Source organism: Sus scrofa, chromosome 12, assembly GCF_054392235.1.
Source record: "Sus scrofa isolate SSC_HxYL_T2T_F1_AM1 chromosome 12, Sscrofa_HxYL_maternal_Yorkshire_Landrace_v2.0, whole genome shotgun sequence".
NCBI classification, from domain to species: domain Eukaryota; kingdom Metazoa; phylum Chordata; class Mammalia; order Artiodactyla; family Suidae; genus Sus; species Sus scrofa.
This window is the reverse complement of record NC_139394.1, coordinates 12,747,038-12,761,009: the sequence shown is the minus strand read 5'-3', so window position 1 is coordinate 12,761,009 and position 13,972 is coordinate 12,747,038. Positions and strand designations below refer to the sequence as shown.

Sequence of the window (13,972 nt, the reverse complement as noted above, 5' to 3'; positions counted from 1 at the left end):
ACCTTCTTATGATTTAGCTTGCGTCAGTTTTTCATCATGAATTTCTATTTTCAGAATTTTACTCCTAGCCAGTAAATTTTTTTTAACAAAGGAAAAAATAAAAATGGTTTAGCTGTTTTTAAGTGATAGGAATGTAGGAAAGAGAACTTAGTGGTTTCAGATGCTTTCTTCCTCTTAAATGAAAACAGATTTAAAAACAACAACAACAAAAAGATTTAGATCTTAGGACATTTGGAAATTCCTCTGTAGATTTTTTTGGGAGGAATTTGGATAATGAAATGTTCCGGTTGTTATATTTAAAAATGGACTATTACATAGGCGTTGTTTAGGAAAAGTTTTGTCTTATGATACTTAAACATGCGCATTAAAGTATTATATTTTCTTTTTCTTTTTCATTCATTTATTATTAGGCCCTACTTATCACTGCGTATTATCCTGCAGTTTTAGCTAGAAAACATTGATTTATTCAATAAATATTGCGTTCTGGCCAGGTTTCAGGCAATGAATAGTTCCTTCCCAGAGGACCTTATAGTCCAGTTGGGAAGAGCTTCAAGCCCTTCGGCAGTTACAGTGCAGAGGGATGAGAACTTGAACAGGAGAAAGGTCAGCAGGGTACCTGACCCGAGAAAGTGATTTAAGAAGGGAAGCTTGAGTGCAGCACAGTTAGCTAACTCCCAGAGAATCAGCAAATTCCATTTTTTTGTGCTTTTCCAAACCTCCAAACAGGAATAATTTAGAAAAATCCCCCAAAGAATATCTAGGATCAAAAATGCCTAGCATCGAATTCTGCCTGGGAAGGTTGCATACCCATTTCCTCCTCTTCACTTTGTTCGTAAAACGTACTGGATCAGTTGCTGATTAGAAGGTCTTAAAACAACTTATGTACCATGACATCACAGGCTGCCAGTTTTTTATCTATACCAGGTCTTAGTGCTCACTTGTTTACATCATCGCATGTGAACTACATGAAATCAGAGGGGAATTGTAATATTCATTAAACATTACTTCGAATAACGGTATTTTATACTCCACCCTGAATAAGGACACAACTCAGACCTTCTTGCTTTATGGATGGGATGTCCTCCCTTTTTGCATCATTAATTCATTTTTTTCCTACCTAAAATGTTAACAACTTTCTTCATCTGTTCAACTTCCTACATGTTCGTTTCTTTTGTTTTGCCTCGTCCCTTTTCTTTTGTAATTTGTTTATATGTTTTCCATTAGTTAGTTGGTTTGTAGTTTATATCCTTAAAAGAAGAGGTAATTCCTTTAAATAACAGTAAGTCAACAAATACTTGAGTACCCACAGTGTCTGTATATTGTAGTATCATACAAAAAGAAATAGAAGGTTTAGAAGCTATAGCTTAAGACATAACCCTGTTCTTAGCCAGGTTAGGCATTTGAAGTACTTCGAGTATTAGGTATTAAGTTGCTGACAATAAGCGTAATTGGAAATAAGAAAGATTATTTTTCAGTGAAACATTGAGAGTTTATGAGTAAAACCGTGTGGTATCCTTTAATGTTCACTGATGGACAATGAAAAAACCCTGAAACCTCCATAATTTCTGTATACAACATAATCTTTTTCTAAGCCAAGAAACACGTTAAGGTGTTAGAAGTCTTCACCAAAATACCAAATTTTACTTGGAGTTAAAAAAGCTTTTTTAGGTTGTTAGGAGTTCCCGTCGAGGTTCAGTGGTTAACGAATCTGACTAGGAACGATGAAGTTGTGGGTTCGATCCCTGGCCTTGCTCAGTGGGTTAGGGATCCATCGTTGCTGTCAGCTGTGGTGAGGGTAGCAGACGTGGCTCTGATCTGGCGTTGCTGTGGGGTGGTACATCCTGGCAGTTGCAGCTGCATTTTGACCCCTAGCCTGGGAACCTCCATATGCCGAGAGAGCAGCCCTAGAAAAGGTAAAAAAAAAAAAAGAAAGCTTTTTTTAGGTTGTTAAATAACATCCCCCTGTAGGTCCATTTCTTCTCTTCCCCGTGTAGGTGGGTGATGTCTTCATTTTCACTCAGTGTCTGTATCATCTTAACAATATATAGCACCGGGTATAGCGGGAGTAATTTGGTCTGAAAGTAGCAGAGTAAGTGATTGTGTGGTCTGAACTTCAAAGTAAACAACACATGCTGGCTGTTTTCCCAAAGGAAGATGTTCTGGGGGGCGACTGCTACTACTTTTCAGTCTAGGAAGAGTGTCTGACCCAATTGGTCCAGAAACAATTCCATTTTTCTAAAGGACAGACATATGATATGGAAATCTGCCATGGCTGTTAACAGTTTTTTTTTCTGTGATAAACATACAGAAAAGTGAAGAATCTCACTTTTAGAATGTGCTGGTATTCAGTCATTCTTTCACCCTATAGGGTTTATTTCTTCTGTGCATGAATGTATGGTAGAGGATATCAGAGAACTGGAATTAACTTACGAGTTGATTTGCATCCAAATACATCATAAGTGTTTTCAACTCAGTCTTTGCTTTAGAGCTCCGGTTGATCATTCACTTCCTACAGCTGTTTAAGAGGAACGCTGAAGTCCGCCCTCACTGGAAATGCTAACCCCTTAAAGCTAATTTGCCTACTTGTTACTGTTTTTCAAGAATAAAGCCAGCTTAATATTATTTTTCTACTGAAAATTTTTATTCTACACACATTCTAAACATTTTTTTGATTCCTGTTTCATTTTGTTGCAGAAAATGTTTTAATAACTTCCAGTAACTGGAAATATCTGAAACTCTAGCTGTAATGGTATGAATTCTGTGTGTTCGTTTTTCAAAGATAAGTAATTAAAGTAAATGGGAACCTTAGAGTAATGAATGGAACGTTACCATATGTAACGAAATAATTTGGTGTAACTCTTTGAAGGGCTAACACCAAAAAAGTATATTGCTTTTTTTTGGAGGTGTTAAAACTTATGAACAACGGATACATACAGTATAGATTTATTTCTTTTTTGATATTCATGTTTACTAAATTTGATTTCTAAGTTTTTAGTGCTATAAAAATAATAAAGCATTGTTCTGAGATATTGTATAAATTGTTTATTTTAAAGCATTCAATGAAACATTCCAAAGTATTTTTTTATTGATAACCTGTTTCAAACTCCTCTGGCAGAATAATATAAACTGTCTTGAAAGAGATTTATTCTGATCCATTTTAACTTTTTTGCATTGTCAGTTGTAAACATCATAAATATTTCTACTCTGACATCAATAATAGATAAGCTTTTTATTTTTTAGTTGGTACTGAAAGTAAGCAGTGGTAATTTCACTAGAACATCTTACAGAATTGGTCTTTAGATAATAAGGTTATAAACGACCAAGGGAAGCAAGCCCTTACTTAACTAAAACATGTTGTTTCAGTTGCAGTTGCTAATGTATATGCGTATATGTACATGTGACTGTGTGTGAATGTTTCCACCACAAATAAAGCTTTTACTGGGTTTGAAAAAATACAGAGAGACGAGACAAATTTAAATCTGGGCTATAACCTCTCAGGCCAGAGGCCTTTTGACATTATTAAAACAAAATCTTCATACGTTTTTGTTAAAAGGAGGTGTCTCATGAAAACTGGATATCCCATTAGTCCCTTTTTAAATTATTATCTTGGATTTTTGTCAAAATTAGTTTATAACCCCAAAATATATGTTTAGCTGATTTTTTGCAAAATTTATATAATATACAAAATGTAGATATATATATTTGACTGTATAAATATTTAGAAATGTCCATTAAGTTTGCTCTTGCTTAGACTTTGCTGTAGATAAATATACCATAATCAAATATGAAGACAGTGGCTTATGGAACCCTTATAATTTTTAAACAGCTTCTTAAAGCAGTAATAGAGTTCCGTGGTTGGAAATAGGAAAGACGGAAGAAAGAGCAGGGAGGAAAAAGCCGCCTCTTTAGGAGCCCTCTTGCTCCATGTTTTGTCTCTCTGGACAGAGTGGTGTTCCCAGTTCCCTGTGTATCCTTTCATGTGCAGGCATAAATATTCTTTCACCATCATCTTTTCCCCTTTTACTCTACATACATCCTGATTTTTTCACTTGTCAGCATGTCTTGGAGATTATTTCGTATAAGGTCACAAAGAGCTTGTCCATTCTGTGTGTTTGATAAAATTTATTTTGCCAGCTCTTTATTGATGAACCCATGATGAAAATGCTTCTCTTTGTCCTCTAGTACATATACAGTTTGATTTTAACATTTAAATCTGTGATCCATTTGGAATGTTTCAGGTGTAGGTTGTGAGGCACAGATCCTGTTGTTTTTAGGTTTTGTCAAATAGGTACCTAGTTGCCTCAACATAATTTATTTAATAATCTAGCATGTCCCTTGTTAGAGTTCTGCTATAGTGCTTTTATCATTGACATGTTTCTAGACTTTCAGTTCTGCTCAAGAGATCTGGCTATGCCTATACTCTTTTAATAACTACAGTTTAAAAATAATGTTTAGCGTCTAATTATTAGAGAAATGCAAATCAAAACTATAATGAGGTACTATCTCACACTGGTCAGAATGGCCATCATTAAAAAGTGTGCAGGTAACACCTGCTGGGAAAGGTGTGGTGAAAAGGGAAACCTCCTACACTGTTGGTGGGAATGTAAATTGGTACAACCGCTATGGAAAACGGTCTGGAGGTTCCTTAGAAAACTGAAAAATCAGAGTTCCCGTGGTGGCTCAGTGGTTAACGAATCCGACTAGGAACCATGAGGTTGCGGGTTGGATCCCTGGCCTTGCTCAGTGGGTCAAGGATCCAGCATTGCCGTGAGCTGTGGTGTAGGTTGCAGACGTGGCTCGGATCCCGTGTTGCTGTGGCTCTGGTTTAGGCTGGTGGCCACGGCTCAGATTAGACCCCCTAGTCTGGGAATCTCCATATGCCTCGGGAGCGGCCCTAGAAAAGGCAAAAAGACAAAACAAACAGACAAACAAACAAACAAAATAAACAACTAAAAAATAAAATTACCAAATGATCCAACAGTCCCACTCCTGGGCATATACATTGGACAAAACAATGATTCAAAAAGATAATAAACTCCTATGTTTACAGCAGCACTATTCACAATAGCCAAGACCTGGAAACCACTGAAATGTCCATTGACAGTTGAGTGGATTAAGAAGATGTGGTACATATATACAATGGAATACTACTCAGCCATAATAAAAGAAATAATGCCATTTGCAGCAACATGGACAGAACTAGAGATTATTGTACTAAGTGAAATAAGTCAGAAAGAGAAAGGCAAATACCATATGATATCACATATATGGAGTCTAAAATATGGCACAAATGAACCTATCTACAAACCAGAGACAGACTCACAGACATAGAGAACAGACCTGTGGTTGCCAAAGGGGAGGTGGGAGAGAGAGGGATGGATTGGGAGTTTGGGACTTGCAGATGCGAGCTATTACATACAGAATGGATTAACAAGGTCCTGCTGTACAGCACAGTGAACTATATCTAATCTAGTGGGATTAACCATAGTGGAAAAAATATTAAAACAAAGAATATATATATATTATGTATATGTATGTATAACTGAGTCACTTTGCTGTGCAGTGGAAATTAGCACAACATTGTAAATCAACTATAATTAAGAAAATGTTTAGTGTCTAGTAGGACTTCTTATCCTGTTACTCCGCTCTTTTTTTGAATCTTCCTTTTTTTTCTTATTTATATTTTTCCATTGGAGATTTATAATTAGCTTATTTAGTTTAAAAAACCTATTAATCTTTTTGTTAATATTGTCGAATATATGTAGTTCAACAGAGGCAGAATTGACATCTTTCAATCTTGAATCTGTTTATGCAGGAACATGATATGCCTTCCTTTGGGATGGGGGTGGGGTCTCTACTCTGGCCATGTGGAAGTTCCCGGGCCAGGGATCAAATGTGAGCCACAACAGCGACCCCAACTGCTGCAGTGACAACACTAGATTCTTAGCCGACTGTGCCACAAGGGAAATCTGTGATATGCCTTCCTTTGGTCAGATCTCCTTTTGTACCATTCTACAGCTATATCCCCCCCGCCTTTTTTTTTTTGAGACAGACTTTTTTGGGAAGGAATTCTTGTTACTTAACTATCACAAGTTGGTTCTTTTGTATGAAGCGTGTATTTTGATTATTAATGTATGTGAGGTGAAACAAAATATGGCATTGTACCTTCTGGGTTTAAAGTTTCATGCAGCTTGGGATATTAAACCCTCTGTCCTTTTGGTCATGCCATGTACCTTTGTATGAAGAAGGTAGAGCATCACTTGTTTTGTTTAGCCATTCAATACCTCATATATGCTTTTAATCAGATTATTTTCTTAATTCCTCTCAACATGTATTTTGTCCTTGGGACTTTATCGATGCTGAGTATAAAGTGCTGAACAAAGCAGGCAAGGTCTCTGCCATGGCGCACAGATCTTTCCACTGCGTAACCCACTGTCTGTTAGTATATTAGTGCAGTACACTGTGTGTTAGTGTCCCCAGTACAGAGGGCACTGTTCTCATAGACAATGGGGTGATGGTAGGTGCATTTTTCCTGCTTCACTTGATAGCATGAGGTGTTCTTGATTTTATTTTATTTACTTTGTGTAAAATAGATATTTTGTCTCCTATTGAACTATTGTTGGGATTGATGCATTGTTTGCTAAAATAGAAATTTTTGTAATGAGGGAAAAAAATGAACTGTTTCAGTCACCATTTCAAGAGTTAGAGTTAGTAATTTGAGAAGTCCAGAGTCAGTTTGCTTAACCTTCTATGTCCATAACATCTTTTTTTAAAAAGAATTATTTATTTAAGTATAGTTGATTTTCGATGTTGTGTTAATTTCTGCTGTACAGCAAAGTGACTCAGTTATACGTGTGTGTGTGTATACATATATACATATACACACACGCACTCTTTTTAAAAATATTCTTTTCCATTATGGTTTATCATGGGACATTGAATATAATCCTTGTGCTGCACGGTAGGACCTTGTTGTTGTCCTTTCCATGCGTAGGAGCTTGCATTTCATACACCTTGTTAAAACTCAGTGGCCTGAAGACCTCCTGATCATCGTACTGCTCGCTCGACTGACTTTCCCTTTGCTGGTTCCCATCAACTTACATGTTCAAAGTGCACCATGTTCTTCCTTGGAGTAATTTTTTTTCTCGGTTCATGTACACAGAATGAAAATCTGTGTTTTTTTTCTTCTGGAGACTGACCTAATAGAATGTCTTTAAAGCTACCCAGCTTTTCCTTTTGGAGAAAAAACACCTTAGGGATTTAAATACGAAGTCTTATTTTCATCATGGCATTTCTATCCAGAATTATTTAGAATGTTACTGATTTTTTTATAGTTGTGATTCTAAATAGCCCTATGAGTTGTAAATGCTTTCAGGATCATATCATTTAAATAATGGGTGAATATAAGAAAAGTAAGAATAATGTTTATTAGAGTTTATTAGTGCAGGTAAATAGTTCCTGTATGTATATTACACAGATATAGTGAACTTATTACAAGAAACAACAGATAAAATATCTGTTATTTCCAAAACAGATGAAATGGCTTACAGCATAAACAAATATTAACATGTAATTAAAATTAAAGTATAGCATGAACATGTAAAGGATAGATATCATTGTATCGAAAATAAAATTATTTCTGTACTGAAATGCTAAATTTGCCTTGGCCTGAAATCTTTCAGGTGGTTTTGGGAGGCATTTGAGTTTATTGTATGTTAAGAGCATAGACTCTGGACCCAGCTGTCATAGGTCCAAATTCTAGTTCAAATTACTAGCTGTGTGACCATGGACATGGGGCTTAACTTCTGTGTGGTTCAGTCTTTAATCTGTAAAATGAGGATAATAATAATATCTTCCTCCTAAGATTATTAAGAGGCTTAGAATAGTTAATATAAAGTATTTAGAACAGTGCCTGTTATATATGTGTATTAGCACTTATTTTATTTGTCATTATCTTATAAGAATGCAAACAAGTTCTTCAGAAGAAGTAATCTCCTGGCATTGTTTTTTTAAACAGCTTTATTGAGGTTGAATCATCAACCCATGAAATTTACTCAGTTTAAGCGCACAGCCCACTGATTTTTAGTAAATCTAGAATTGTGCAGCCATCACCATAGTTCCGTTTATTTATTTATTTTTTCTGTCTTTTGTCTTTTTAGGGCCATACCTGCGGCATATGGAGGTTCCCAGGTTAGGGGTCTAATTGGAGCTGTAGCTGCTGACCTACAGATCCGAGCCACGTCTGCGACCTACACCACAGCTCACGGCAACACTGGATCCTTAACCCACTGAGCGAGGCCAGGGACCGAACCCGCAACCTCATGGTTCCTGGTCAGATTCGTTTCCACCGTACCATGACAGGAACTTCGATAGTTCAGTTTAAAACATTTCTGTCACCTCGAAAAGATCCTTCATGGCGCCAGATTTCAGAAGGAAATTATCATGATTGATTTTTTCTAATCAAAAGAAATAAGTAATAAGGGACAAGATCTTCAGTAGTTATTTTGCATAAAATGCTAACTGGCTACTTTTTATTTTGACCCTCAGTAAAAGTTGAAATCATATTAAGATGTGCTTTGGCAGTTCCCGTCGTGGCGCAGTGGTTCATGAATCCGACTAGGAACCATGAGGTTGCGGGTTCGGTCCCTGCCCTTGCTCAGTGGGTTAACGATCCGGTGTTGCCGTGAGCTGTGGTGTAGGTTGCAGACGCGGCTCAGATCCTGCATTGCTGTGGCTCTGGTGTAGGCTGGTGGCTGCAGCTCCGATTCAACCTCTAGCCTGGGAACCTCCATATGCCACGGGAGCGGCCCAAGAAATGGCAAAAAGACAAAAAAAAAAAAAAAAAAAAAGATGTGCTTTGGCATTTCATGGAGACCTGAGCTAATGTAGCCCTGATGTGTTGCTTCCAGGTTAACAGATGTTTAACTTTGATACAAGGATGAAGTTAGAAAAACAAATTCTTTGTGATGTCTCTGTGTGTAAATGCACTGAAAGAGACCTGAAAATACACATTTGCCAAGGTGTTTATGATGGTATTTATGTTTTCCTCTTTATATTTGTGTATCGTTTGACTCTTTTCCAATAAGAGTATTATATGTTACTTTTGTAGCTTAAAATAATAGGAAAGACCAAAAAAACCAATAAGGATTAAAGAAGAATTGTAAACAATAATGATTACCCTTAACTGGTGAGCATATAGGACATTAAAAAAAATGTCCGTTTTACATTTTTACGTTTTACATATTCTAAAATAAATGTGTCCAGCAACTCCTCAGAATCTTGAGGATTTTGAACTTGTCTCAGATCACTTATCCAGCACAGGGTGGAACAGCCTATAAACTCGGTCTCTGGAAATATCTGAACTCTAATTATTTTGAGGTTTTGACTGAAAAAACCTTTTAATATTTCTTACAATAAATGGATAGGTGATAAGGTTGGTATTCCATTTTTTTTACAGTTGGAATTTTTCTCACCTAGAATGGAAGGATATCCTGGCACAGCATTTTAAGAGAGGTTATACTGATGGAAAAGCTACACTACTTTATATTTTTATTCTATATTAAGATTATTGAGTAAATGGAAACATGAAATATTAAAACTGAGTTTTTAAGAGTTGCCACTGTGCTGCAGGGGAAACAAATCCAACTAGTATCCATGAGGATGCAGGTTCAATCCCTGGCCTCGCTCGATGGCTCGGGGATCTGGCGTTGCTGTGAGCCCATGGTGTAGGTCACAGATGCGGCTTGGATCCCATGTTGCTGTGGCTGTGGCGTAGGCCGGCAGCTACAGTACTGATTTGAACTTCCATATGCCAAAGGTGCGGCCCTAAGCAAAAAAAAAAAAAAAGAAAAAAAAGTTTAAATACTGCTTTGTGATTTCAAAAAATACAGATTTAAAGATGTTTAACTTTTATTAATTTTGTCCCTGCTTTACTGAAGGATATATATGTATATACGTGACATATAACACTGTGTAAGTTTCAGAAGTACAGCATGTTGATTTGATATGCTTATGTTTGGAAAAGATTACCATCTTGGCGCTAGCTAACACCTCCATAAACTCACATAATTACCATTTAAGATACTTTTTTGTGGTGAGACCATGTAAGATATACTCTGTTAACAGCTTTATGTAATGCAGTATTAATATGTGTGTAATACAGTATTCCTAACTGCAGTCACGATGCTGCACATTGGATCCCCAGAACTTACGCATCTTATAAGTGGCGGTTTGTATTCTTTGACCATCTCCTCTTGTTCCTTCCACTTCGAGCCCCTGGTGTTCACCATTCTACTCTGTTTCTATAAATAGGGCTTTTTAAAAATTCCACATATAGGGGATATAATACAGCATTTATCTTTCTCTTTCTGATTTATTTCACTTAGTATAATGCCGGCAAGGTCCATCCATGTTGTTGCAAGGTTGTTGAAGGTCTGTGTTGTTGAAGGTAAGATTTCCTTCTTTTTGAGGCAGAATAGTATTCCATTGCACGCACATATATACCACATCTTCTTTATCCATTCGCTTGCTGGTGGACGCTCAGGTTGTTTCCACATACTGACTGTTGTGAATAATACTGCAGTGGACATGTGGTACAGTTACCTCTTCAATGTCCTGATTTCATTTTCTTTGGATATATACTCAGAAGTGGGATTGCTGGATTGTATGGCAGTTCTATTTTAATCTCTTGAGGAACCTCTCTACTGCTTTCCAGTGTAGGGGGAATTGGCTATACCAGTTTACTTCCTCACTTACAGTGTAAAGGATTCCCTTTTCTCTGCAACCTCATCAGCACTTTTTGCATGTTCTCACTAGCCATCTGCTAAAGCTTGCTCCGGCTGCGGCATAGGAAGCCAAACACAGATTGGGGGTGTATGTGAGTGAAGTGCACATATTCCTGGGGCTTGACTCTTTGCCTGTTGAGGGGCTTTTTGGGTAGGGCTTTCCCAGTGGCTCAAGACAAGCTTCTTGTTGGAGTCCAAGATGTAGTTAGTAGGATCTGCATCCTTTAATGCAGCCTCCTTTAATTCTCCCCGCCTCCTCTTGTCCCCTAGTCATGTAGCTCACGGTTCAGTACTCTGGATGGAGTGACAGATAAGTGAGCTTCTTTTAGATTTGTGAGTTATATTGTTATATATCATTGTAGTTTATTCATTCTCATTTGGGTTTTTTTTTTTCTTTTTTTTAGGGCCACACCTGCAGTATATGGACTTCACAGCCTAGGGTGTTCAAATCAGAGCTGCAACTGCAAGCCTATGCCACAGCCACAGCAATGAGGCATCTGAGCCACATCTGTGACCTACACCACAGCCTGCAGCAACACTGGATCCTTAACCCACGGAGCCAGGCCAGGGACCCAGCCTGCATCCTCGTGGATACTATATCAGGTTCTTAACCCACTGAGCTGCAATGGGAATTCCTTTAGCTTCTGTTTTTAATTGAGGTATAGCTGGTTTACAGTGTTATATTAATTTCAGGTATACAGCATAGCGATTCAGTACTTTTGCAGATTATACTCCATCATAAGTTATTATAAGATAATGGCTGTAATTCCCTGTGCTATATAGTATATCCTTTTGCTTATTTATTGTATACATAGTAGTTTGTGTATGTTAATCCCATACCCCTAATTTGTCCCTCCCTGCTTCCTTCTCCCCTTTGGTAACCACAAATTCGTTTTCCATCTCTCTCAGTCTGTTTCTATTTTGCGTATAGATTCCACGTCTAAGTGATGTCATATATATAGTATTTGTTGTCCTCAATCTGACTTCATTTAGCATAATATTCTTTAGGTCCATCGATGTTGCTTCAGATGGCAGAATTTCATTCCTTTTATGGCTAATATGCCATTGCCACATTTTCTTAATCTCTTCATCTGTTGATGGGCACTTGGGTTGTTTCCATGTCCTGGCTGTTGTAAGTAGTGCTGCTGTGAACATTGGGGTGCATGTATGTTTTTGTTTTTTCTTATATATACCCAGGAGTGGAATTGCTGGATCATGGATTGTTCTGTTTTTCATTCTCACTTGGTGAATAGTATTTCAGAGTGAACATACCGCAGTGTAATTTATCCATCCTACTGTCAATATCCATTTGAGCAGTTTCTAGTTTTTAGATATTAATTGTTCTGCTATGAACATTCTTATTATTTCTCTTTTGCTAAACATAGCTGTACACTTCTGTTAGATCTATACCTCCATCCGTTTTTTATGTTGTGCCAAGTGGGCACATGTTAAGGGAGGGTAGGCCTGTAGACTGTGCAGGGGCACTATCGAAGAACCACATGAAGCTGGTGATAGTTCGAGTTGGTTTGAGACCAAAGGCAAGTTACTGGTGGCCTTTCTTTACTTGTACTTCACTGTGGTGTAGTTTTGAACCTCTCATTCTGAGAACACAGTCATTGCATCACCTTTATTTGTTCAGGAGGATCTACAACCCAGGTGATCTGATTCATGGACCTGCTGTTGGATGAGTGGGTGATTAAGCTAACAGAACAAGTATTGTGAGCAAGGAGAAGTATGTGAAAATTTCTTAAGGGCTTATTTTATCATATTCTTGATTTTTTAAAATACTCTGTCTCCCATGAAGATTTATATTATTGGTAGCTGTGTTTTTTTTGAAAATTTGTATTATGTTTTCACATACAATTGCCTTTACAGGTACAGTTTCACTGGTGCATAGAATTGCTAGGAAAAAAATTGCTCATGTTTTCTAAAGTAATTCACAGTGTTCTTGAATTATATTTTTATTTGACTTGTTTTGAAGTCAGCTTTCGATGCTAGTGATATCCAGCAAATGTTTATCATCTGGTTTATTGAAAGTCATTCTATGAAATTGTTTATTTATACAAAAATTAGCACCACCAGCACTTCTTCTTTTGCCTGGCTTTATCTATAGTTTTGTTTAAAATGAGGAAATTTGTGAAATAGTTTCAGGGTGTTATTTTCCCAACAAACTGATATATTGCTTTTAAAAAACATAGTCTTTTCTTGCTCAATATACGTAGTATTTATAATCTCCCATTGCAGTAGAAAACAGATTATTTACCCCTAAAGTTATATTTTTAAAGAAGCTATATTTTTAAACACGGGTGGAAAAGATTTCCTGTAAGGTTCTTTTTAATCTCCTTCATTTATCTTTGATTGCTTGTTTGTTGTTATAAATCAACATTTACAATATTAGTAGGAACAGGGATTAATTTTCCAGTAAGAATGCCTTAGAGTAAAGATAATAAAACTGCAAAGTTATAATAACAGTGTTTTTGTATTTTTATTTGCTAGAAACTAATCTTAAAAGAAGATTTAAATGGAATACTAGCAATCTTGTGATTATTCAAAGAAAAAGTGGACTACATGTTGATTAACTTTGTTTTTTAAGGAATTCTGCTTATTGCAAAAATTTCGATGAAAATACATTTAAAGACAGATAACCTTGCAGTTTGCCCAGGGGCTTGTATTTTGAATTTTGGTCAGAAGGTAGAGCTAGGTTAAGTCAGTCTTGGGTAGGAATTTTAAAGTTGAGCCAAATAGAATAATTCCAAATTTAGTTTTATATTGTGCCAAAGTGAGAAACTGTGGCTCTGGCATTTTGTTTGTAAGACTGGTGACAAATATCTCAAGGAAATTCGCAGTGATATATACTTTTAAATAGGAAAAAATGGAATCAAGGGACTACCTAGAGAGAAACTGAAGGAAGCCTGCAAACTTGAATAGTCAGTCAAAAGATTTCTATGCCCAGGTGAACGAAATCATCTTTATAGGAGCACCTTGATAAGAAGTATTATTCTAGGAGTTCCTGTGGTGGCTCAGTGGTGATGAACCCAACTAGTATCCATGAGGATGTGGGTTCGATCCCTGGCCTTGCTCAGTTTGTTAAGGATCTGGTCTTGCCATGAGCTGTGGTGTAGGTCAACAGAGGTGGCTTAGATCCCAAGGTGCTGTAGCTGTGGTATAGACTGGCAGCTGTAGCTCCC

The 13,972-nt window shown here is 36.9% G+C and overlaps 1 protein-coding gene across 19 annotated transcripts in view; it reads left to right on the top strand.

Moving 5' to 3' along the window:
* CEP112 (centrosomal protein 112) overlaps positions 1-13,972 on the top strand; it is a 417,919-nt gene that overhangs the window by 111,762 nt on the left and 292,185 nt on the right. Inside the window, exon 18 of one of the 19 annotated variants that reach the window (XM_084983962.1) lies at positions 2,695-2,744. The exons of the other annotated variants lie outside the window; for them this stretch is intronic. Coding sequence (XP_084840088.1) covers positions 2,695-2,719 — 25 coding nt within the window. The 3' untranslated portion in view covers positions 2,720-2,744. Of the gene's footprint in view, positions 1-2,694; positions 2,745-13,972 lie in introns of those variants that run through there. 19 annotated transcript variants of the gene reach the window in all.